The sequence below is a fragment of the Podarcis muralis genome, chromosome 12, assembly GCF_964188315.1.
Source record: "Podarcis muralis chromosome 12, rPodMur119.hap1.1, whole genome shotgun sequence".
In the NCBI taxonomy this organism is placed as follows: Eukaryota; Metazoa; Chordata; class Lepidosauria; order Squamata; family Lacertidae; genus Podarcis; species Podarcis muralis.
In genome coordinates, this window is record NC_135666.1 from 18336906 (window position 1) to 18363084 (window position 26179).

Consider the following 26179-nt stretch of genomic DNA (forward strand, 5'->3'; position numbering starts at 1 on the left):
GCAACATATTCAGGGAAAGCAGAATCTTTTTTGAGACGTGAAATTAGCTCTAAAAGCAGGTAGTGTGTCCTAGTAAATAGAGGATGTTATTGGAGCCCTAAAGCCAGTGTTCATTTCTGCTGCTTGCTGTGAAACCTTGATCTTGATCTAGTGATTTTGCAGTCTGGCCTAGAACATTTGAATCTATTGAATTACCAAACAAATGTTGTACTTTTAAGTTACTTCAAATTACGCGTTATGGAGTATTGTATAAATGTTATTCTTAAAAAGAGGACTGACATTAGATCTAGAATTCTTTCTGAAATTCTGAATGTATTACAGAACTGAGCAGCAGTACAAGCTTCAGCTACTTCTGTCAGTCAGCCTTGTTCCAGGGTAAGGCTCTGATTGCCAGCAATGTAAAATATTGCATATTCTATAGCTTGTTAGCAAATGCATAGAAAAGCCAACCGAGTCTAACCAACCAACCTTCTATATTTCACCATGCACTGAGGTTTCTTTGTGACCTCCTGTCCCAAAGCTGCTGTCAGGTGAAACAGAATTTGCCTTATGGCTCCTTTACAGGAGTTGCGAAGAGCAGCCGCAATCCAAGGCTCAATTAAGTGTGCTTCAGTCCTGTTGATCTTGCAGGTCTTCCACATGCTTAACTGTGCCCTAGGTTATATTTGGTATCATTAGCAAAAATAAATGCACAGGGACGAAGTGCCCTATAGCTGTAAGTAACTGTTTCGGGCAGATAACAGTTAAATCAAGCTTGAATGTGCTCTTTAAAGCTCACGTATGGAAGTAGCTTCTCTGAGCATACGAACAGAGGATTCCCATCTTCCTGGATGGGTGTTTCGTAGAAACCAGTTCTTTTTGACAATTAAAAAAATAATTAAACTCCAGGACCAAGTCATGACACTTCTGTTAATTTTAAGAAGTGCAGGAGAGGAAAGAAAAAAATATACTCCCAATAGGAGTTTGCTCCATGGAGCCGCTGTGAAACCTGCAGTGACCCAGTGCTCAGCCACTGAGGCAGAATTGTAAAGTTAGCAGTCCTGTGGCCACGATCCTGAGTGCCGCCAGATTTGTTCTGTGTGTACTGGCATTTGCATGATCAATGTCTTCCACTAGGACATATCTCCCCCTTTTTATCCTGAATTTTAACTTCCTTTTCTTTTCATGTAAAGCTGTTCTTGATTGCTTCTTACTGTCCTGATCTAAGATCTATAGAAGCTGCTATAGTTTGTACGGAGGACTCTTCAGGTTGGCCTGCCCCTAATGTTTTTTCTCCTACCTAGCCTCTTGGATATTGTGCGGGTTATCAGTTTCTGTTTTGCAAATGTAAGTGTTGGTGTTTTAGTGGCCAGAAGGTTTTGTGTGTTTCGGTTTGGAACTATTGAAGGCAGAGATGTAGAAACGATATCATGTTTAAAAGATTGCAATAGAACTTTTGCATATTGGGCAGCTGGCACATGTACTGTAGTAGTTTCATGTGTTCACCTTCCCCCTTCATATACAGACAAGTGTCATATCTGATGAAGAAAAGGTTCTGATGTTTACTTCCATAGGCATTGCAGGCGGTTCGTGGTCATCTTAACTGACATGGTGAAAGGGGCGGGGGGGGGGGAATCTTTGGATAAGAACACCTGATACTTCTTTTAGTTAAGCTCAGCCACAGACATTTCTTCAGCTGTTAATGCTGCAATCCTAACCACACATAACTGGAAGTAAACCCCACTGAAATCAACAGGGCTTGTTTCTGAGTAAGCATGGTTATGATTGTGCTGTAAGAAGTTTATATGTGGTAACCTTCACATTCACAATCAGTTCCGGACTTCTAGATATGAGTAACTTCATAGAACTGAGAGTTGACAGCCCAGAGGCTTGGTTCAGTTTGAATTAGGGTTTCCCGTAGAACTGTCTGTAGATAGTTTTTCCCCCTTACATTTTTTATTATTCTTGATTTTGTTATTTATTATATTGTTCTTCAGCACACATAAAAGCCTCCCAGAATGGCTTACAGTTATCAGTGAGATGACAGTTCCTCAGAAATACAATCTAAGAGTCATGACACAAAAAGAAAAGGGGAGTGGGAATGACTTGGATATCCTGGAGCAATTCCCTGTGCCAGAGCTTCATGTGACTTAGGTTATATTTCATAAAATGTTAGAGTGACGATAGACACAAAGGGTAATCTAATCCAAGCCCCTGCAGTGCTGGAATTTGGTCCTAGGTAGTCACCAATTGGGATTCAGGTGGCGCTGTGGTCTAAACCACTAAGCCTAGGGCTTCCTGATCGGAAGGTCGGTGGTTCGAATCCCCACGACGGGGTGAGCTCCTGTTGTTCGGTCCCAGCTCCTGCCCACCTAGCAGTTCGAAAGCATGTCAAAGTGCAAGTAGATGAATAGGTACCACTCCGGCGGGAAGGTAAACGGTGTTTCTGTACACTGCTCTGGTTTCACCAGAAGCAGCTTAGTCATGCTGGCCACATGACCCGGAAGCTGTCTGCGGACAAACGCCGGCTCCCTCGGCCTATAGAGCAAGATGAGCACGCAACCCCAGAGTCGTCTGTGGCTGGACCTAATGGTCAGGGGTACCTTTTACCTTTAGTCACCAATTAGAATTGTGTTTTGGACTTGGTTCTATGGAACTTAGCATCTCCTTGTGACAGTGAGCCAGACATTGTCATGCAGGTTTGCGGCTTGAAATAACAGTGCATTTCACCAAGAGAAGAGGCAACCAGTCACGAGGAAGCACTCCATTTGGCTCTTGTTAAGCCTAGTTGTTTTGTGGCTCTTTCTGTGACAGTCTAATGCTTGCGTGTACTGTAGTCAGGGAAAGGTTAGCACAGGCAAAAGTGAGAGACCAAGGAACAAATCTGGAGAACAAAAGTTATACCTAACTGATTATCTTCTTAGGTTATGATTCAGTTGGCCTCAAGTTCACTCCTGGATGGGGAGGAAGAGGCATGCTGGCAAGAGTTGTGGTTTATACATTTGCCTGCCTCGAATGAAGCTCTTTTTCTGTTTTACTATAGGGAAGCCTAAAGCAAGTCCCTCTCAGATTTTAAGACACTTCTGGATTTGCCATTTGCTCGGGTTTAATTTTTGTCCTTTAGAAGCCCACCTTCTGCTTTTTTCCTGCCTGTTCAAGGAAGGTGGGAGGAAACTGAAGATCTGCTGCTTGTTGCTTCCAAGCCATTAGGTCAATTTTGTGTCTGTTTATTTTCACACTGTTCAGTCTCGAGGGTACCAGTTTTGGTGGCAACACTGCTTTCAAGTTTTAATCTGCTTGGCATAAATAAGAATGTAAGGTCAGTGTAAGGTGTCAGCTGTTAAACATCGAAGCCATCCTTCCCCCCTCTTCCTGTTCTTAATATGTGGTGGAATGAAAACACATTTTTCTTGACTCTCTTCCCGCTGTTGTGCACTTTTGCCTGCATCATATAATGGTGTCAGAACTCCTTATCCCTAGCCTGCAATGTGGGACATAGGTGGAATATTGTACAGTATACCTTGAACTTTCTCCTCTTTCTTGGTCTACCTTGCTCTCCTCCACTCTTCTCTCTCTCATGCTTTTGCCTCACCTTGAAAACATTTTAAAAGGAAAAAGTGGACTGCTGCTTGTTCAACCCACCATAGGTGAGCAAGCCAGCCAGCTACAAGTCACCCTCACCTGTTTATCAGGTGTGAATGCTCATTGCCCTCTGGCGAGAAGGACTCTCAGAAGCCTCAATTGCATTGTAGTTTGGATAATAAAAGAAATATTTCTCCTAATGTTTTTTTCTCCCCTTATCCAAATCTTGTGTGCAAGTGAGGCAAGACTCTGCCTGCTCCCGCTAGCAAGAAAGCCATGCTTTCTGGAAAGCTTGAATAATTGATAATAAGGAGAAATTGAGGCTTCCCTTCTGTTCTCAGTAAGAAATAGCCCAGCTTCTGCCTCCCTGAGCTCTGGCCAAGAAATCCAAAGGTGATCGAGAAGCACTTTATAAATTTTAAAAATTAAAATTAGGTGCTAAGTTCCATTTCAAATAATATATGCTTGGTTAGTATTACAGAAATAGTATTTTAAGATAGTATTACATTTTTTGTGGTGGTATTAAACAAGCATACAGTTGTTAAATAATTTTAAGGTAAACGCACTAACAAAGATTACCTGTATTTTGGTTTCGGCTGTTTTGCATTGAGAGGTCTTAGTGTTGCAGAAGGGGTGGGAATGGGGAACGAGATCCACAGACGTTGCCTGAGGACTGGGAGAGTACAAGCTTGCACTTTAAAATAGGTGCCAGTTTGCATTTTGCCTTTTCCATTAATGAAGTGCAGTCAATGTGGTTCCCTCCAGATGCTGCAGTCCAGCCACTCCCACCAGCCCCAGCCAGGGAGCTTAGAGGTTGTAGCCCCATAACATGTACAGAGCCCCACACTGGCTACCCCTGCATTACATATGCACTCCCCAAAGGGTTTGTGAATTGAACAGCGCAGACAGCAGACTGCTTGGTCCTTGAAAAGGCTACCAACAGCCCGGCCTATTTGTCTTTCTGGTTTTGAAGTCTGGACCATGTGTAAAATTGCATGCATTATGAGAGCTTCTTTTTTCCACCTTTCAGTGATCGCTGTGGAGAAGATCCAAATCAAAAAGTAATCCATGGGGTTATTAACTCCTTTGTTCATGTTGAACAGTATAAGAAGAAATTCCCTCTGAAGGTAAAAGATCCTTTCTTTCTTTTTTCTTTCGTTGTCTTGGCTTATTGTGGCAATTGTTCCATCCCTTGCCTTATTTGTACTTGATCACCCTCTCTCGTTTTAGTTTTATCAGGAAATTTTTGAGTGTCCTTTTCTGAATGAAACAGGGGAGTATTATAAACAAGAAGCTTCAAATTTAATGCAAGAGTCAAACTGCTCACAGTATATGGAAAAGGTAAGACACTCATATTTATGTGCAGCATAGATGCCAATTATTCAGTGTTCCTCATTGGTTTCTGTACATCATAGGCAGGGCCATCTTGGGGAGGATGGGGTGACTGCCCTGGGCCCTGCACTTTAGGGGTTCTGCACCTCATGCCAGTGACCATCGTTCACTGCCAGCGCTTTTGCCTCTTTCTCACCTGTGGGAGGCTTTGTACCATCTCCCTTCCTTGAAAAAGGCAGGCAGGGAGGAGGTGGGTCCCCCTCGTATATACTGGCCCTGCCAGGAAAAGGAAAAATATAAGCCAGGATAGAGGTTGCCACCATTAAAAGACAGCAAAACAACTAAAATGAAGGCAAATGGGAGGGGCTAGTATACTCCGCAAGTTATGTTCATAGGATCATGGAAAGAAAGCACTTTGCATTCTGTAAACTTTATCATACGGGGGTTATTTGACCCCTGGATTGTCAGCTTCCATGGCAAATGAGAAAGGTGGGTGAGCAACCTGTGTGGCAGTGGAACTTGACCATTTTCAGGGAAGAGGCTCAGCTTTCTTGCCCCCTAGCAAGGTGGAATGCTAGCCTTGGGTTTTGGAGTTGTGGACCTTGGCCCGATTGATTAAGGCACTTAACATGCTCCTCATATTCAGCCACCGGCCACCAGGCAGCGGAGAAACCCAAAATAGAGCTTCTAAAGTTGATCTGAGTGCTAAAAGTTGTTTGGTAGGGTGAAGAGGATTTCCATTTGCAATGGAGATATCTAGCAACTGATTGCTTTTTTATTTTTCTAAGTAGGTTCCATTCTTCAAATGCAGCTGACTTCTAATGCTGATTTATAAGAGAGATATTCAGAAGGCCTATTTCCATTCAGAGATCTCATGCTATCCATATGGACAATCATGCATAGCTGATGATAGTTGAGAGAACTTAAGAAGATTGCAATAAATTTGATTAGCATCCTAAAGAGTCAGGATAAGGTCCACTGTTCTTTCCATTTCAAGAATATGAGCAATTGTGACAGGAGTTTGCAGTGTATTGGGGCATCCATTTTGCCTAAATACCGTATTTTTTGCTCTATAAGACTCACTTTTTCCCTCCTAAAAAGTAAGGGGAAATGTGTGTGCGTCTTATGGAGCGAATGCAGGCTGTGCAGCTATCCCAAAAGCCAGAACAGCAAGAGGGATTGCTGCTTTTGCTGTGCAGCGATCCCTCTTGCTGTTCTGGCTTCTGAGATTCAGAATATTTTTTTTCTTGTTTTCCTCCTCCAAAAACTAGGTGCGTCTTGTGATCTGGTGCGTCTTATAGAGCGAAAAATACGGTAGTTCCCTTGGTCATACTTTGTTTCTATTACTTTAAACTTGAATGTTTGTTCTGCCCCTAAATAACCATGCAGTGCTTCGTTTTGTTCTCCCATCTCAAAAAATTCTTTTAGGTTTTATGTAGATTAAAAGATGAAGAAATGAGGTGTCGAAAATATCTACACCCCAGTTCCTATGGCAAAGTAATTAATGAATGCCAACAGCGAATGGTAGCAGATCACTTACAGTTCCTTCACGCAGAATGCCATAACATTATCCGACAAGAGAAGAGAAACGGTAAAGACATACAGGGTGATTAAGTTTGAATTCAAAATATAATATACCTTCTAAATATTTTTAATTGAATTTACAGTCACCTATGTTGTTTTCTAGTATAAATAAGCATAGTGATCCAGGAAGGGACGTTCTCGAGTATCTCGATAGGGGGGAACCCTTTTGGCTCCACAGAGTAGATCCTTGTTAGGATCAGCCTCATGGGTTAGAATTGACAAGTGGGCAGCCTACCTACCTGCTTATCACATGATGTCATTATGATGTGACATGATTAACAAGAAGGTTTTCCTGCACACCAGAATTTCTTGCGGGGCTTCCAAGCACCCATTTCCGCTAAGGGAAACCTGACAAAGAAGGCTGCAATGCTATCAATGTTTCCCACTTCTGAGAGAAGGGGAAACTATGGACCTACACTTCGTCCAAGGGCTTTGGTGGTGTTGTGCAGGAAGCATCTCCTCAGTGCTGCTCAGTCAACACCTGTGTGGGGAGCAAACCTTCATTTGTCCATGCCTATAGGTCCTTCATGCACCCATTGCAACATCTCTTCCTTTAGAGCTAGGAACCACCAGTATGGTGCCTTTGAACAAAACTCCATCCAGCACATACATGTCCCCTGCAAAATAGTTCTCAGGACTTCATGTGTTTTCCACATCCATCGGAATTGATTACTTGTATTATTTGTTTCAAAATAATATCCTGAGCTTGTGGCCCTTGCAATTATGGACCGTATCTGGTTAGAGACCAGATTTTCTTGTACTACTCCAGAATCTGAATTTTCCTCAGTCTTAGTCCCATCATAAGCTCTGGGCAAAGTGTCTTCAGTTACTAAGCATTCACCAGAGCTATATTCCAGTTGCAAATCATCTGATTGTAATTCAGAAAACAGTCTGTCTAACCTGGAAGATGTAGCTGCTAAACTCCATTTTGCAGCGCTACCAATTGCTTGTGGTCTGCTTCTGCCAATATTGGTTGTTCATATATTAAAATAGGAAATTATTTTGCATTTTGCTGTGCCCATAAATTTTTGCTAGTCCTATTTAGCTGCTGGTGGTAGCATGTTAGTGATTGCTTGGATTCTTTTGGGATCAGTGTTACTTTTCTCCTAGGTGGGTTATTTCCTTAACTCTAAATCTTCATTTTTGTCTATTTCAAGCCAGCTTTACAAGCTCTTTCCAGAGCCTTCTGTAGTCTCTGGTTATGTTCATCTAATGTTCTCCTCCATATCAGAACAGCATTGATATAAACTTTAGTACCTTCAGGCCCTTCAAAGATTTGTTGTATCTTTCTATGAAAGAGTTCAGAGGTGGGTGGAACAAATTCCAAAAGGCAATCCAGTACAGCAATGCCTACAAAAAGGAGTATTGAAAACATACAGTCATTTACTATTTTGTTCTAGGGGCACCTTCCAGAATCCAGAAGATTCATTCAAATATGAAATAAATGTTGCACTTGCCATTTAACCAAAGACTTCCTCTCTAGTAGGAATTGGAAAATGTTCTCTCAACTTATTTGTTCAGTTCTTTAGGATCCAGACACAGCCGTAGGGATCCATCTTTTTTCATAACTATGACTAGAGAATGAACCCATTCTTTGGGTTCTTCAGCTTCCTGTATAATGTCAAGTTTAATTAGTCTATCTAGTTCCTCTTTTATCTCTAAGAGCCAGCCGGACATTCCTGGATGCATGTATAATTTGAAAAGAGGGTTCAGACAGTTTCTTTTATAATCTGTTGAGAGCTTACCAATGCCAATAAAGACACATGATCTTCAGTGGTCATGTGACCCTGTCCTTCTGCACTGTACAGCTTCTTAATAAAATCTATAATCTGACATGTTTTTCAGTCCCAATATAGGTATCCCATTTCCAGCAACAACAACTACAGATGATAACTTTACCATTTTGTTGCTTACTTGAACATCAATTTTCCAAACTCCCCTAGTTCAAATAAGCTTTCCACTTTTAAGTTTTAAGTTGGAGCTGTTTGCATGCTGTGTGGCTTGGCTTTCTCTCCCAAGTCTTTCACAGCAGCCTCAGATGCAGATACATTTACTTGAGCTCCAGTATCCAATTTGTAAGTAACAAAAGTCCCATTTGTATTCAGAGTCCAGTCCAGTAACTGAATCCTGATGCCTCTGGAAGACTTCCCAAATAAAAGTTTTCTCCTGTGCTGGTGCTGTAATCCTCTTTGTTTCGATCTGAGCCCAGTCTGTGCTTGCTTTCAAACCTTTGCAAAGTGAAGTTGTTCTTTGCAAAAGTTGCAGGTCTTTCCAAATGCAGGACATTGGCTGGGTCTATGTCTGCTCCCACAGTGTGAACACTCAGTTATGCAGGAATTGCCAGAAAGAGGCGCCATCCAATTGCCTTAGGGACTGCACTCTGGGTTTGTGTTGGGTTTACTCCTTGGCCTTTTCCTCTCCTGATGATGTCCCACAAGGCAGTGGGATGCGGATTATTCCTCAGGATTTACTCCCGAAGCCTTTCTCATGATTGAGTATAGCCACAAGGCAGCCAAGGTTTAATATTAGAGTTTTCTTTCTCCTAGATGGGCTACCTTTCCAGCTTGATGAGCCCCATCTGTCCCTCACTTCTCTCTACAGCACCTGCAGGAACCACATTCTTGACCTTTTCTGTGTGGCCTATTCTGTGTGGCAGATTGACTGGACAAGTCCCTAATTTACCAAGGGTTTAAGACCCATTGGCTACCCTTACTTGGTTTAGCTGGCCAGTCGTAGCCATTCCTGGGGTGTGGATACAGTTGCATGCCAACAGTTCTAGGAACCACAGGTGAGAGCTGAGTCCAGGGTGGGGACCAAAGGTGGACAAACTACCCCAGAAACAGCACGACGGGTCTCCCAGCAGACGTACTCCCCCTCCCCTAATACCCCATATACCCCTCCAAAGTTACATGTCTTGCTTTACAGTCTAAGATGTGTAATAAAGGATTCAAATGTTTCCCCATCCTTTGGTACTCTCCTATGAAACGGGTAGGGACGCGGGTGGCGCTGTGGGTTAAACCACAGAGCCTAGGGCTTGCTGATCAGAAGGTCGTCGGTTCAAATCCCCGCGATGGGGTGAGCTCCCGTTGCTCGGTCCCTGCTCCTGCCAACCTAGCAGTTCAAAAGCACGTCAAAGTGCAAGTAGATAAATAGGTACCGCTCTGGCGAGAAGGTAAACGGCGTTTCTGTGCGCTCCTCTGCTTCGCCAGAAGCGGCTTAGTCATGCTGGCCACATGACATGGAAACTGTACGCTGGCTCCCTCGGCCAGTAAAGCGAGATGAGCGCCGCAACCCCAGAGTCGGTCACGACTGGACCTAATGGTCAGGGGTCCCTTTACCTTTACCTTTATGAAACTGGTATCTCTCGAAGTTTTCATTTGTCTGCAACATGGTCTCATAATTAGTTAATTCTTTACTCAGTTGCAAATTGAGTGAATAAAGCTAATGCCTTTCACCTATCAATATTTAGAAAACTAGCTGCCTTCTGCTCTCCATCTTTCTCTGTAGCTCCACTTGCTTTCACAAAGAGGTCAAAATCTTGCCTGAATCTTTTCCAGTACTCTGCTGCATTCCTGGAACAAGCAAGAGGTTCTGGAGTTACTAGATGCTCCATCTTTTTTTCTTATTAAAAAAAAAATCTCCCTCTCTCCCTGGTCTTTTGTATCTTTTCCACCTTCTTTGTTACTCTGTGCAGTCAGTCTGGCCTGCGCCCAACCGCTTCTGGTGCCATGTGTTATTCTTTGATTAATAACTTTCAGAATCCAGGATGTCCATAAACATAATATAAACTTTATTAACTACTTACAAAATGAGGAGTCTCTGTTAAAGGAAGCTATAGCTTCTCTATTGCTGCATCATTCTATCCAGAGGCCCCTTCCAGTCTCACCTGACTCGCTTAAGCACAACCCACTTAAAGGGATAGTGTCCTCACAATAAGCTTCCTTATCACAAGTAATCTCAATAACACAGGGTTGTAACCTACTGAGGTCTACTGTGAGTATGACTAGCACTGGAAGGAATCCACATATACTTGATGATTCAGTATCCCAGCTCAGCAATCTGTTCCAGGGCAACTCTGTCATTTTGTCTATAGCATCATCTCACACATCATAACAAAGTTTCATAGTATTTTCTAGCAGGAACACTGGTAACAATATATTGACACATTACTTTAAAGCAATTCTGTAAGCAAGTGCTCTTTCTGATACATAACATCCATACAGAATACAATTTCTGACTACATGAGAGGTTTAGAAATAACACCTTGAAGCTAGAAGAATGTTGTGCTCTTATTGCCCATGTTAGGAAGCAGAGGTGGTGAGCCTGTGACTCTCTTGATGTTGATAGACTACAATTCCATCATCCCTGAGCATTGGCCATGCAGGCTGGGCCTGATGGGAGTTGGAGTCCAACGATGTCTGGAGGACCACAGGTTCTTCACTGGTGCTGTTTTGAGTGACTTACAATAGCTTAACCAGTACTTGCTCAGGTGGTGGTGGTCTAGGACAGTGTTTCCCAACCTTGGGCCTCCAGCTGTTTTTGAACTACAATTCCCATCATCCCTGACCACTGGTCTTGCTAGCTAGGGATGATGGGAGTTGTAGTCCAAAAACAGCTGGAGGCCCAAGGTTGGGAAACACTGGTCTAGGATATGTAAAGTAATGAGAATGGAGGAGGGGTGTTCCTAATTTTTGTAAACTGCTCTGAGAGCCTTTCTGCTTTAATTTCAGTTAATTTTCATATTAATTACAGCAGGCATGTCCACCTCCCAAGAGACTGCAATCTGCTCCCAGTATAAAAAAAAACTGGCAGTGATTTGACCAAAGTTGTTGAGCTTTTTTGGGGGGGGGGGAATCAATCAGGATAATGGGATTGACCGGTTGATCGCGATCGACTGGTTGGACACCCCTGAATTACAGCATAGTCTTCACCACAGCCTCTCCTTTCCCTGTTGCTCTTTTGCCAAATTTGCATGTGTGTGGTACCTTCATTTTTTAGTATCATTATGCTGTTTAAACATTGATGTTGTTATAGTGATTTTTTTTTAAGTACATCTGAAAACCTGGACCTTCCTTTTTTTTGCAGACATGGCAAATATGTACACGTTGCTTCATGCTGTGCCAAGTGGATTACCTCATATGATTCAGGAACTACAAAATCATATCCATGATGAGGGCCTTAGAGCAACCAGCAATCTCTCTCAGGAAAACGTAAGTTTTGTCTTCAATGGGAAGAGTGTGGAATTTCTGATCAATCTAAGCATAAAGATGACATTGGGAAGTTGGGGTGCGGTTCTATAAGGTTGCCGCCATTTAGTTTGTACATTGATCTGAGGAGAACCTGTGTGCTTTCTTTGCTGCCATTTTTGTTTTTTCACAAGAGCTAGTGGTTTAGCATACAGTGGAATAGAAACTATTATTATAGCCATGGCATTCCTTTTATTACTGAACATGTAATCAGTGTAAGAAAGTCCACTGTGTTTCTGACCCTGCCAAAAATGATTACATGGTACTAGTGCTCCTCACTACTCTTTCTAACACAGCATGAAATCTGACATTTCTTAATATGCTCATGTGTCCTTTAGTATTCACGCACCCAGGGAACCAATAGGATGGAACTAGCTTAAAGTAAATGCATTTATAGCTGCAGTTTGCTGCCAATCTTTCAATAAGAGAGGTGCAATCACTACATTTCTGTATGAGACATGTAACTGTACTTATTGCTAGCATAAACTAAGGCAACGTGAATTCTGTGATGCACAGTTGTGTAAACTGAGTACAGCAAATATTCCCTGGAGCTTGTATTATTCTGTTACATTTTCACACCCTAGTACCTGGGAATAAGCCACATCAAATCCAGTAGGACTTACTTCTGAGTAGACATTATAGGGCCTGTGCTGCACTTCACATTTTCTCTCTGGCAGAATTCCCAACACCTTTTGGCCAAGCAAAGTTCCTGTTTGTAATATTACTCTGTTGCATTTGGAAAAAATACACACCTGTGATTCTATCCTCAGATGCCCACTCAGTTTGTGGAGTCAGTGTTGGAAGTACACAGTAAATTTGTTCAGCTCATCAGCAGCGTTTTGAACGGTGACCAGCGATTTATGAGTGCCCTTGACAAGGTAAGCCTAGTGAAAAGGCTTCGTCTACCAAATAATTGTAAGGAACATAATTTATGAGGAATCCTACCTGTTGCATTGAATAGTGAAATTAAATATCAGTTGTGAATATGGCTTGATGTATCATAAATTGGTATGAATGATTTCACCTGACATAAAGTAATTGGAACAGGATGCCCATCTAATGTTTTCAAGTCAATTTGGAAGCAAAATCAATGTTTCCTTAAACATATAAGTCTTTGGTACATGGATGTCATTGTATAAAACCAGATAGTGGAAACCTTTGGTCCTCCAGATGTTGTTGGACTACAAGTCCCATCACCTCTGCCCACTGACCATTATTAAGGCTGATGGCAGTTGTAGTTCAGTAAGATCAGGGGGGCCATAGGTTTCCCACACCTGTGCTAAACTAATCTCCCGCACTGTGTTAGATGGATAAAAGAGAGAACCATTCACATGTGCTTTAGGATCTAATGTCAACAAACCATTCATGGATTGTGTTTACTGGGAAACTCACAAGCATAATCCATGGTCCTGAATTACACGTGCAGTGGTCTGTGCATAGGTTTCTATTCCAATAAATGAGCAGTTATGGAAAATGTGCACAAGTTTGGAATTGGAGGCATAGGTCAATGGCCTACACAGTACCATTGTGGTTTTTTTAATCATTCAGTTATGAGAAGTATACTCCTTTTGGTAATACATTATTTGGAATACTTGCATTCCTCACTTGCAGTTACACTTAATTATCATACGATGGTGTCGCATTTAAAAAATCCTGCGTATTATCACAAAATACCTGTAAGTTCATTGCACGTTGGAGGGAGACTAACTCCTTTCTAACCTACTTGTATTAGGTTTGTATCCAGTACTAGTCCTACTCAGAGTAGACCTGTTGAAGTTAATGGGCCTGGCTTAGTTTCATTTACTTCATTGGGTCTCTTCTGAACCTGTCTAGCACTGAATATAACCCACAATTTCTAAAATCTTGGAAATCTAGTTTTTGGTGTTCCTAAAACACATATCCTTTGCAGACATTGAATGCAGTCCTTAATAACAGACACCCATATTCATGTCTCCTGGCATGCTTTGCATCTAGCAAGTACCCTATTCCCCAATATTGTCCTGAGACTTTCTTAAAAGCAGTTACTTGAATGTTTCAGTCTTGAGTTAGTGGGAAGGGCTTGACTTTTCACCCTTACGTTTTACACTAGGTTTACCCAGTGGCCAGAGCAGGGGGGTTTTTGTGTTTGTTGTTTTTGTGTGTATACCTGATAAGACACTTTTGTACCTTACAGCACACTGCTAGCACCCAATAAATGTTTAGTAATTGAAAACAGTTGTGAAGAGCTTGATTTTGCCAGGATCTAGTTGAAGAAGCATGATAGAGCCTATATGCGTTTGATGGGAACCCACTTGGAATTGACCCTGAGATTATGTATGACCATGTGTGTGGGGCTGATATATTTCTTGTATTCCTAAATAGGCCTTGACATCCGTAGTGAACTATAGGGAACCAAAGTCTATCTGCAAAGCTCCTGAGCTGGTAAGTACCAGATACTTGCTTAAAGTGTTTAGATGTAAGCATTAACTTTATTCAGGTAACATCCTGTGGTTTTTCAAAGGCTTTTCCAGACCAGTGCGTCTAAGCACTGAGATGCCCTGTTGAGGCAAAATGGTCCTTCCTTTGTCTTAACCAGGGGTAGGCAACCTAATGCCCGTGGGCCGGATGCGGCCCAATCACCTTCTAAATCTGGCCAGTAGACAGTCTGGGAATCAGCATGTTTTTACATGACTAGAATGTGTCCTTTTATTTAAAATGCATCTCTGGGTTTTTTGTGGGGCATAGGAATTCGTTCATTTCCCCCCCAAAAATATAATCCATCCCACCACATGGTCTGAGGGACAGTGGACTGGCCCACGGCTGAAAAAGTTTGCTGACCCTTGGTTTAGAGAATGCAAAGTGCTTTCTTTCCATGATCCTATGAACGTAACTATGTCTGTTTGTCAATTTATAGTTTGTTTGTTTGTTTATTTGATTGTATGTTTGTTTGTTTGTTGGTTGGTTGGTTGGTTGGTTGGTTGGATTTCCTGGCATAAATGTATCTATTTTAAAACAATAAAGATATACATTTAAAAAAAAGAAAGGTTGCTGACCCCTGGTCTTAACATACAACCATGGTGGGATGCCTGTGTGCCCTCCAGATATTGTAGGATGCCAGCTCCCGTCAGCTCTAGTCAGCATGGCTGGTGGTAAACCAGTATCATTTAGAAGACTGCAGGTTGCCCATCCCTGACTTACAAGCCTGTTTTTAGCAATAGCTGAAAGTGTATGTGAAGCTCTTTGGACACTTGATCTGTGCATTCTTAAAAGTACTTGCCGTGGCACGTACCTTTTCCAAAAGAAGACACAACTATGCTGCCTTAACTACGTTGGTAAAGGTAAAGGGACCCCTGACCATTAGGTCCAGTTGTGGCCGACTCTGGGGTTGCGGTGCTCATCTCGCTTTATTGGCCGAGGGAGCCGGCATACAGTTTCTGGGTCATGTGGCCAGCATGACTAAGCCAGTTTTGGCAAACCTGAGCAGCGCACGGAAACGCCGTTTACCTTCCCGCCGGAGTGGTACCTATTTATCTACTTGCACTTTAACGTGCTTTTGAACTGCTAGGTGGGCAGGACCTGGGACCAAACAACAGGCGCTCACCCAGTTGCAGGGATTCGAACCACCGACCTTCCGATCAGCAAGCCCTAGGCTCAGTGGTTTAACCCACAGCACCACCCGCATCCCCAACTACATTGTTAGTTCCCCCCTTAATACTATTCTGCTTGACGAATGTCCTTTTCTTCTTTCTTTACACTTGAGCTGGCCAAGTATTGTGACAACTTGCTAAAAAAATCCGCAAAAGGCATGACAGAAAATGAAGTAGAAGACAAACTTACTAGCTTCATTACTGTTTTCAAATACATTGACGACAAAGATGTTTTCCAAAAAGTAAGTAATCACTATTTTAAAAATTATTTATATTCTGTTTTTTTCCTCTCTCGGAGAGTGTCTTGAAATGCAAAGAAATCTGAACTCTTGCTCTTCTTCTATACAGTTCTATGCCAGAATGTTGGCAAAACGACTTATACATGGTTTGTCTATGTCCATGGACTCTGAAGAAGCTATGATTAACAAATTGAAGGTAATTTCCAGCTTACTAGAACAGTAAAATCAACAGTCCAGTAGTAGCCGTTCTTGACACTTTTAAGCTGCTACTAAGCCGATTCTAAGGAAATGTCCCTAAACATGCTTAGAATCTGACCTAATTTTAGGAACCTGCTTTTAATTGTGCTTATAAAATCATACGATTGCAAACCCACCCCCACCCCCCGAAAAGCTTCTGGTGGGATTGTCCAGTCTGTACATTTTATCTGAGAATTAGCTAGCCGATGCTTGTCATTTTAAAAACCAACCAGCAGATGGTGCCCAAAAGCTGCAAGCTGACAAATTGCATTCCTTGCCATTCTCAGTACAGCTGAGATGTCCAGATGTTATTGGAGCCTCATCTCCTGCCAACCCCAGCCTGCCTGGCCAATGGCTATGGGAGTTGTTGTAGTACAACAACATGTGGTCACAGCTTCCCCACCTGTTGCGGAGCTTTTGCTGCCTGAAATATGCATCTTCATTTTCTCTGCTACCACAGTCTGATTCTGCAGAGCTCATCAGCTGGTATCTTGGGAACAGCCAAAACTAGTCCTGCGATCAGTGTGTATATGGCTGTTGGTTCTGTTTGTTGAGCCTCATGGCACCACTTAGGTTGAGCACCTCCTTGCCCTCATGCCTAAAGCCCTTTTAGGTGGTTTTCTGGATTACAGTCAAGGTTGTGAGCATATCTGCTATTATCAGGTAGCTTTTAAAAGAGAAATACAATTGCAACCCTAGTGTCACCACACCTCCAACCTCCAAGTGCTGGAGTGGTTTTAAAACTTGTCCTCAAAAGTAGAGATGTTGTGCCTGTTCAGTATTTATCCTGTAGCTCTTTAAAACAAAAGCAGGCTACTCACTTGCTGACTGTCTATGTGTGCCTTAATTACAAATCTTGTATCTGCATTTTTTGTTTTCCAGCAAGCCTGTGGTTATGAGTTTACTAGCAAGCTCCATCGAATGTATACAGACATGAGTGTCAGTGCAGATCTTAACAACAAATTCAACAACTTCATAAAAAATCAGGACACCGTCGTAGATTTGGGAATTAGTTTTCAGATATACGTTCTTCAGGTATTTGAGGCATGTGTGCATGTGTGTGTGTTGCTCCATTTCAAATAGCCTTCTTCATGTGTTCAGGGTGAACGCATGTGGCTTTAAAGTGGAGATGGGGGGTGAGAGTGAGATGCAGGCCTTGCTGCTAATATTGTTGTGCATGTCTGTTCCAATTCAGAAATAATATTAATTATTATTATTTATACCCCGCCTATCTGACTGGGTTTCCCCAACCACTCTGGGTTGCTCCCAGCCAAATATTAAAAACACAATACAGTACAGCATTATACATTAAAAACTTCCCTAAACAGGGCTGCCTTCAGATGTCTTTTAAAAGTAAAATAGTTGCTTATTGCCTTGACATCTGCTGGGAGGGTGTTCCCAAATTCAGTGCATTGGGGCTGGGGTTTGCATGTGCATAGTCACTCACTCCCTACTTTAAGCCCATATGTGTACACTCTGAATGTCTGAATACAGTTAGTGTGGCCAAGCTATATGTGTGATAGGGAGCAGCACTTACGAAGGAGCAACTGGGAGCATGTTCAAAACTCCCAGGTGTCCCTGTATAATTGTGTCCAGAAATGCAGATATGGGGTAGATGGGTGTGGTTTGTGGGGAATGTCGTTGCAGGCCAAATTGGGACTCACATTAGTAGGCCTGCTTTAAACCAAGGCTTGAAGCGTTTCGCTCAACTCCGGGAACAAGGTGGCAAGAGCAGAAAAGCAGAGTGATCACAACCAGGTATAGCTTGGATGGATGCAGTATGGGAGGATAAACAGTATGTGCCCGAACAGTCAATCTCTAGTCAACCCAGCCTTCCTGCCTTGGTTGCTAATAGGGAAAGCAGCCATAGTTTTCAGCCTGTAGCAATCAAGGCTGAAACCCTTATTAGCTGGCTTTGACAGATGGGAGAGTCCTGGCTTTCTCTGCTTTTGAGCCAACTCTTCCTATGTGGGGAGCTTTTGTTTTGTGTTCTGAAGCTTTTTTATGGTATTCCATGGGTTTCCATTTGCACCCCATAATTTCAAATAAGGTTGCTGTGATTCAGCTTGGCTGTCATGGCTTGTGTGGGTTTATTAGGGTGTTTGTGTGTGGGTGTATGCATATGAGAGAGAGAATGATGGCTGGTTTATATGCCTTTTCTAGAAAAGTTTTAGTATAACACAATGTATTTAATGTGTTTATTTTTCAGGCTGGTGCGTGGCCTTTGACTCAGGCGCCTTCATCTACATTTGCAATTCCTCAGGAACTGGAAAAAAGTGTACAGATGGTAGGTTAGTAGGAGATTTCTTGCAGATTTAATAACTAACAGTCTTACGTTGAGAATTGAAATACTTCAACCAGCCCTCCCTGACCTGTTGCTTTCCAGATGTTGTTGGACACCAACTCCTATCAACCGTAGCCAGCATGGCCATTGGTCAATGATGATGGGAGCTATAGTTCAAACATATGTGGAGGGCACCAGCTTGTAGAAGAAAAGCCGCCTTTAACTGATCAGTGTTAGTGTAGAAATAATTCACATTGCATATAAATACAGTGGTACCTCCGGTTACAAACAATGCGTTCCGGAGGTCCGTTTGTAACCTGAAACTGCTTGTAACATGAGGCGCGCTTTTGCTAATGACGCCTCCCGCTGCTGCTGCACTGCCGGGGCGCAACTTCCACTTGCATCCCGGGGCAAAGTTCACAACAAGGGGCATCTACTTACAGGTTAGCAGAACTTGTAACCCACAGCATTCGCAAGGAGGACGGTACGTAACACTAGGTTCCACTGTAACCTAAATGCTTGTTCAGTTTAGATGCTGTCACAAAGTGCTTTTATAGTTCTGTAAGGAACATGAGGTATGATAACTTATATTCTCCTAACAGGAAAGCACAAATCTCCTATCCTTTAATATTATGAGAATTCTCCTCTGGCATGGAAAGGGTTGATGTCCAGTCTAGCACTTCCAGATTGCCAGTAAACATACAGTGGTACCTTCGGTTACAGACATTTCAGGTTGCAGATGTTTCAGGTTACAGACTCTGCTTAACCCAGAAATAGTGCCTCGGGTTAAGAACTTTGCTTCAGGATGAGAACAGAAATCGCGCAGCAGTAGCGCGGTGGCAGCGGGAGGCCCCATTAGCTAAAGTGGTGCTTCAGGTTAAGAACAGTTTCAGATTAAGAACAGACTTCCAGAACGAATTAAGTTCTTAACCTGAGGTACCACTGTATCTTTAAAATTCCCATTTTGATTCATTCAGATTTGAAGTTTAATTGTATTCCTCTCTAAGTTACAATGTAACCTGCAAGCATAAAAAAAACCTACAAAGTGTTTGGAATACTGTATACTGTCTCCAACAAGGGGGTGCATCAGTATCCTTCCAGTATATGTTGCTTGCTACATATTTTCCTATGTGTTATGATTTACAACAAGTCTATACTATTGATTAACTTGACCCCATTCTCATGGTTGTAGTATTTGCGCATTGAGACAAACCTATGTGTTCATAAGTTCATTGCTCCCCTCTGCTGCTTTTACTTATTGGCATTCCATACTCACTTGCTGAGAAATTTATCTTAATTTCTAGACCAGAAAAATGTATTTATTCCTGAGCACTGAATGCTCTGGACACTTTTTCACTGCCTCTGCCCACTTTCATCTTGGACAAATAGCTGCTTAATATTTTTTTGGAGCTAATCGTGATAAACATCCCAAATTTAGCAGCAAATACTCAGCTTTAAGCTTCTGGCAACCATTAGGAACTTTTAACACCCTGGTATATTACAACTTGAAGGTGACTGAAATTTCAGTGTTGTTGACTTTTCTAATAAACAAGGTTTTTGTATGTGGGGATATCAGTAAGATGTCTGGATAAAATGTTCAGTTTCCAAGTAGTATGATTCAGTTTTTTTTTCATGTGTACAGCTAGCATAAATCCTGTGTTCCCTGGCAAGCACGGTTTTTGACGTTCTTCTGTATAATTTGAAAAACCACCTGTTCTTTCTGTAGGTTATAAGTTGGGTGCTTAGGAAAAGATTAGTTGTGTCATAAAACTCTTGCTGATTCTACTGAAAGATATTTTCTCTCATACTTGTGTGTGTGTGTGTGTGTGTGTGTGTGTGTGCGCACACACACACACACACACACACACACACACATGAAGAAAGAAACTGAATTCAACCCACTGGCTCATAGTTTGTCCTAACAGTTTTGAAAACACTAATTGCTACTGACATTTTATGGTTCAGAAACTCTCTGTTCCTTCTGGGTTTTAAGAAAAAGCAAAATATATACATATTGTTCCTCCAGTGAAAATAGTTTCTTCATGTGATAGACTTTACCTCCTAAAACACGATCCAAATTACGTATGATATTTGATTGGAATATATTATTTCTAAGAGTGCTCCAATTTCCATCACTTCATTATGGGAAGATTTTTGCATCTACTTCATCGTTAGCACAATTGTCTTAAGAGTTCACATGTCATGTTTAGTGTCAGGGTTTATTTTTTCTTTCTTTCTGGCAACTTTGATTAACAGAGATTGGGTCATATTCCCATTATTAGAAACCACGAGACACATCTTTCTGTCTGCATTGTGCATTTTATAGTCAGATAATTCATTTTTTAATATAGTTCCTGATTTCTTGTTGCTTTTGTGGCAATTTGGGGGGGGGGGGGAGATGGCTTTTCCTTTTAAAACAGCCTTGTACTTGCAACCTGATGTACTCCAGTTGACATAAAGAAAATACCAAGCTCTCTTAAGGACCACTTTTTATTTTCCTCCACTTAGACAGCCATCAGCTCGGCCCTAACCTCTTGATGCAACTCAGTGTCACCAAGGGAAGAGGCCACTCTGTTTCCAAGTGACTAGTTAAATGAAAAGAATCCAACCAGTTCTGTGTTTGCAGATCTTGGATGGCTCCTGAATATCTTTTCAGATCTCTGGGGAAAGGAGTAGTCAGCCTTCAAACTGGAAGTTACTTCCGTTGTGGCACTTACACAGAACTTGTCAGATAAAATGAATTTGACACCCATCTGCTAGGGAACCTTTTCTCATTCCCTAAGAAGTCAGAAACAGTTTAGCTTTCCTCTTCCACCGTCATTTTCTTTTTTTAAAAATTGCTTTTTTCTCCCTAGCACTATCAGGATTGGTGGGTTAGACATAGTGGAAGAATGGGAAGTATCTGCTCTTTGCCCATGAGGTGATTTTTCCCATGGAGTCTTTAAAGCTCCTGTTTGCTGCTAGGCTATTAACTGTTTAGGGAAGTTTTTAATGTTTGATGTTTTATTGCTTTATTATTATCATTATTAATATTCTGTTGGGTGCCGCACAGAGTAGCTGGGAAAAATATTATTTTTATTTTTGTTGTTGTTGTTGTTGTTGTTGTTGTTGTTAAATGTGGATGCTTTAGAGTTTTGGAAGAATCTGCTTGGAGAGTATGAGGTACTCTCTGCCTTTATAGGCTGGGGGCCTGGGTACCAAGAACACTCTAAATAGCAACCTCACTTTTATCAGTGTGAGGATTGGCAGACGGCGTATATATTAGGAGACCAGGTGAGAAACATAGCTGTCCTATGATAGCAAACCTAAAAGGCATTGTTAGAGTTCCTAAACTTTTCCCATTCCTAACAGTTGGTTTTGTAGGCTTGTTCCTTCCATCCTTCATGTGGTAACAGTCATTGTGTGGTTTTGGGTTGGAAACCAAGAACTGCCACCGCTACAATTCGTTCATCTTTTCACAAGTTCCAAGAAGTGTAGAAATCAAAGTGGCAAGGTTATGATAGTGGGTGGGAGATAATTCTTTTGGGTACAGAGAAGCTGGTCAATCCTAACTCGGGTCCCTGGTTTGTTCATAAAGGGAGGGCTTCCTTCAGGTAAGGACAGTCTTTGTAACTAATACCCAGTGCTTGAGACAGCCTCAACAACCAACCACTTTTCATCGGAGCCAACCATGTTATCTGACCATGTAAAATTCACATTTTGGCGGCTTCTTCTGCAGGCAGCATAACTAATAAATGTTCCACTCTTTTCATCCTCCATTTGCACTGGATTCCTGCCTCCTAATACGTTGGGGCTATATGGTCTCCCCTTCAACTCCCCCTCCTGCCCTAAAAAGTTGAAATAAAAAGACTGCAGATACTATCGGAGTATTGTTGGACTTTTGCTGCTATTCCTTTCTAACCTTCCACCCAGCGCTCTTGGTAGGGATGCGGGAGAGGGACTTCTCAGTGGCTTCTCCCAGATTTTGCAACTCCCTAGAGAAGCTAAAGGGACGCGGGTGGCACTGTGGGTTAAACCACAGAGCCTAGGACTTGCCAGTCAGAAGGTCGGCGGTTCGAATCCCTACCACAGGGTGAGCTCCTGTTGCTCGGTCCCTGCTCCTGCCAACCTAGCAGTTCGAAAGCACGTCAAAGTGCAAGTAGATAAATAGGTACCGCTCTGGCGGGAAGGTAAACGGCGTTTCCGTGCTTTGCTCTGGTTCGCCAGAAGCGGCTTAGTCATGCTGGCCACATGACTCGGAAGCTGTACGCCGGCTCCCTCGGCCAATAAAGTGAGATGAGCGCTTCAACCCCAGAGTCGGTCACGACTGGACCTAATGGTCAGGGGTCCCTTTACCTTTTAGAGAAGCTAGACAGGCTCCCTCCTTGTAGTCCTCCTGCCAGCAGTTTAAGACTTTCTTTTTTATCCAAATAATTGTTACTGGTTTTCATGTAAATACAAGAAAACATATAACTACAGCAACTTGTCGAGTGGTACAGTGGTGCCCTGCAAGACGAATGCCTCGCAAGACGGAAAACCCGCTAGACGAAAGGGTTTTCCGTTTGTGATGCGCTTCGCAAGACGAATTTCCCTATGGGCTTGCTTTGCAAGACGAAAACGTCTTGCGAGTCTCACCATTTTCCCCCCGCTTCCCCCCCTTTTTCTAAGCCGCTAAGCCACTAATAGCCTTTTAGCAGCCAAGCCGCTAAGCCTTTAATAGCCGCTAAACCGCTAATAGCGCTAATCCGCTTAGCCGCTAATGGGGTTGCTTCGCAAGACGAAAAAACCGCTAGACGAAAAGAATCGCGGAACGGATTCTTTTCGTCTTGCGAGGCACCACTGTACATTCTTACTAAGTTTCATATGCAGTTAACTGGGCATCAGGGTTAAGACTTTCTTTTTCCAATAGGCTTTTGGAAACTGGCTGCTTATAATGAGAGAGCTGCTGCGCTGCTGTTTTTATTGTAATTATTGGTAAAGTGGGGAGGCAGCCGAGATGCATTTCAGACATCGTGATATATCAGCCTATTGCGGTATTTAGCTGCTGATATATCATGTTTTCGAAAACCAGATATTGACCCAATCCTGAGAAGCAGAAATATGTTGTGTGTTCTTACAGATGGGCATGGGAAGTTAGTAGGAAATTTTAGTACTACAAACTGGTATGAAATGCACCACATTAAAATGCTATGGTTAGTAGGAACAGCTTGATACCAGTGGACTGTCCAGCATGACTACAAAGGGATACTGCTTACTTTTTTGTGTACATCCCTGGGGCCAGATGCTGCTACATAGTGAATGGTAATGACGGGACTGATGCACAAATTGTTAGTTGACATCAACCTTTCTTGCAGATTTGCAGAATTGAAATGTTAGCAACAGCCTTAATAAGGGCTTAACTCTGTGCTATTTAAATTGTCATTTTAATCAGTGATTTGCTTTCTAAATCCTGCTTTCTAATTTATTTGATCAGACAAAATTAACTAATGTACTTAGAATTTAGATGGAGTTTGCCTTTTTCTGAGCTGGCTTCAGACAGGCTTCAAAGGAAAAGGGGAGGCTCTGAAATGGAAAGTCTCCTGTGCTTTTTCTTTTTATGAACCTCCTTGTGTCAGTGGGAGATGGCCCCAATAAATTCTAACCCCTGAGGCTTGTGAATTAAATTAGACCGGGGTTTTTTGATGTTGTATTAGCAATCTCCACTGTAGCTATCAGTTTTATTTAATGAGCAATTAATGTAAGTAATGAGTGATAAATGTTTCTTAATAGGAAAGATATGAAATACAGTTCTGAAGGCTATTACTTGAATAGTTAACGTGTACATTTGACTTTCATGAATATCTAGTGCTTAATTCCAATAATAAACCTTTATTAATTATCATTAGTGAATTATTAATATTTTGGTTTATCTTTTAGTATATCCTTTAGTATAGCATGAGGCATTCTTTGGATTTGCTTGAAGAATTGCAGGCTTTTCTCCCAATTCCTCCTTTAACAAAAGACAGAACGTTCACAGTTCTGTTGTGGTGTTTAAAGATTCTGTGGCCGGTTTCAATAATATGATTTAACCCTCTTAGGAAATAGACTAGTGTGTGGTATTACATTCTACCATCTCTGAAGATACTGCTGTATAGTTAGTTAGCTCAAAGTAAGGGGGAAAGAAAGGAACTAGGAATACTTTTGTAGTTCTCTTATCCATGACTTGCTCTGAATTTAGAGCTTACCTAGCAGCTTTTGAAGCTAACTCTTAGAGTTAAGGGACCCTTAAACAAAGCCTGATTTGCTGGCTCCTCTAGTGACCTTTTTGCTGTCTTCCAAGAGGGACTCAATGGGGTGCTCAGGAGTTACCAACACACATTTCCTGAGAAACACTGTCAGTCGCCCAGCAAGTCTAAGCTTTAAGAAGAGCGGGAACTGCCTGCCTCTCAAGTTGCTTGCTTGAAATTGCTTCATGTGTGTCTTAAGGAGCTAGTTACTTTCTTCACAGGGTGGTGGCTGGTCATATTAAAAATCTATATAAAGTGATTAGCTATTAATAAATAAATAAGGTATATTCTGCAGTGAAATGCTAATAGATCCAGTTAAAGGTACATGTCAATAATTGTACTAATTAAAGTTGGCAGTAATAATAGTAATTATTCTTCTTCTTATTAAACTGTATTATCCGCCCATCACCATCAGGTCCCAGGGCAGATTACAGCAATTTAAACTTCAATATTAAAAAATAGTTAAAACAGATTAGTCAAAAGAAGGTCCTGAAAATGCATAGTGTCAAAAGCCAGAGTAAAGATTCATGTCTCCAGCATACTATGCTGAATTTAACACCCAAGAGGGTCTGTAGGAAAGGAGGTGATCTTTCAGAGATCATTGAGTGCTGGTAGCGATGCAACACACACACACACACACACACAACCCAGTTCTACAGTGGTTAAAATGTTGTATTCGGATGGGGAGTAGGATGATTAAAATGTTAAACTCTTAATAAATATTCTTGCAATGCAGGGGGTTGGACTAGATGATCCTCAGGGTTCCTTCCAACTTTACAATTCCATGATTCTGTGTTTGCACTTTCTTTGTGATTGGATGTTTTTGCTTCATGAGTTTACAAGCATATGTTGCATTATAGCTGACATTTGAAGAAGGTTCATTGTATTATTATTCTAAGCTCTGCACTAACCAGAATTCTTTGTCTTGAGGTATTTGGCTGAGGACTTAATCTCTTAAAATATTTGACCCAAAGAATGATTTTGTTTTACAGTTTGAATTATTTTACAGTCAGCATTTCAGTGGGAGGAAACTCACCTGGCTTCATTATCTCTGCACAGGTAAAAATAAGTGGGCATGCTTTTTACCTTCTGGAAACCTCTAATATGCTAATGCTAGTTTTTTATTATTGGAACCCATAAATCCTTTGGAAGATTAGTAAATTTTTAAAAACCCTCTTAAAATTACTTGCGTTGACATTGTTAATATCGTTGTGCTGATTTAGCACTAATAGGTATCTTAATTTCATCTCCTTTGAAGCTTGCCTGTAGGATTTATAGCTTTACAGATTGTATCTTTGCGATATTAACAGAGTGTTCTCCAGAAATGAGTTGTATTTCGAGACAGCCTTTTGGAAAACACCCAGTTATTAGTATAGGTTGAAAAAAGTAAAATGTTAGCATAAGATTCAATTTGATTATACAGGCAACTCGGCATAGTTTGATTCTTCAACAGTGCTTTGAGCTGGAACAATTTAAGGTCCTTGTTAGCAAGACCTGGAAAGCTGGGACAGAAGGGCATTATGGAAGTGTGTGTGCAAGGAACAAATTAATGCAGACACCGGGAGACAGGATTGGGGGGTAATGGATGTGGATATGACTACACTAAATGAAAGAATATAAGAATAGCCCCACTGAATCAGACTGGCAGCTCATTCGGACCAGTATCCTGTTCTTACAGTGACCAACTAGATGCCCATGGGAAGTTAGCAAACACAACCTAAGCTCCACAATATTTTGCCCATTTACCTTTCCCACCAGCTGGTATTCAGAGGCACATTGCCTCTGGCAGTATAGGTAGTAAATAGCCATCATGGCCAGTAGCCAC

General features: G+C 41.8%; 1 protein-coding gene across 6 annotated transcripts in view; it reads left to right on the plus strand.

Moving 5' to 3' along the window:
* Positions 1–26179, plus strand: part of CUL2 (cullin 2) — a 46087-nt gene that overhangs the window by 13292 nt on the left and 6616 nt on the right. For 3 of the 6 annotated variants that reach the window (XM_028751327.2, XM_028751326.2, XM_028751324.2), the window contains exons 7-18: positions 322–375; positions 4592–4688; positions 4792–4902; positions 6322–6499; positions 11563–11687; positions 12494–12601; positions 14085–14144; positions 15463–15591; positions 15698–15784; positions 16708–16860; positions 18035–18112; positions 25347–25413. In XM_028751327.2, coding sequence (XP_028607160.1) covers positions 322–375; positions 4592–4688; positions 4792–4902; positions 6322–6499; positions 11563–11687; positions 12494–12601; positions 14085–14144; positions 15463–15591; positions 15698–15784; positions 16708–16860; positions 18035–18112; positions 25347–25413 — 1247 coding nt within the window. The remainder of the gene's footprint in view (positions 1–321; positions 376–4591; positions 4689–4791; positions 4903–6321; positions 6500–11562; positions 11688–12493; positions 12602–14084; positions 14145–15462; positions 15592–15697; positions 15785–16707; positions 16861–18034; positions 18113–25346; positions 25414–26179) is intronic. The other 3 variants (XM_028751328.2, XM_028751329.2, XM_028751330.2) reach the window with 3 other exon arrangements.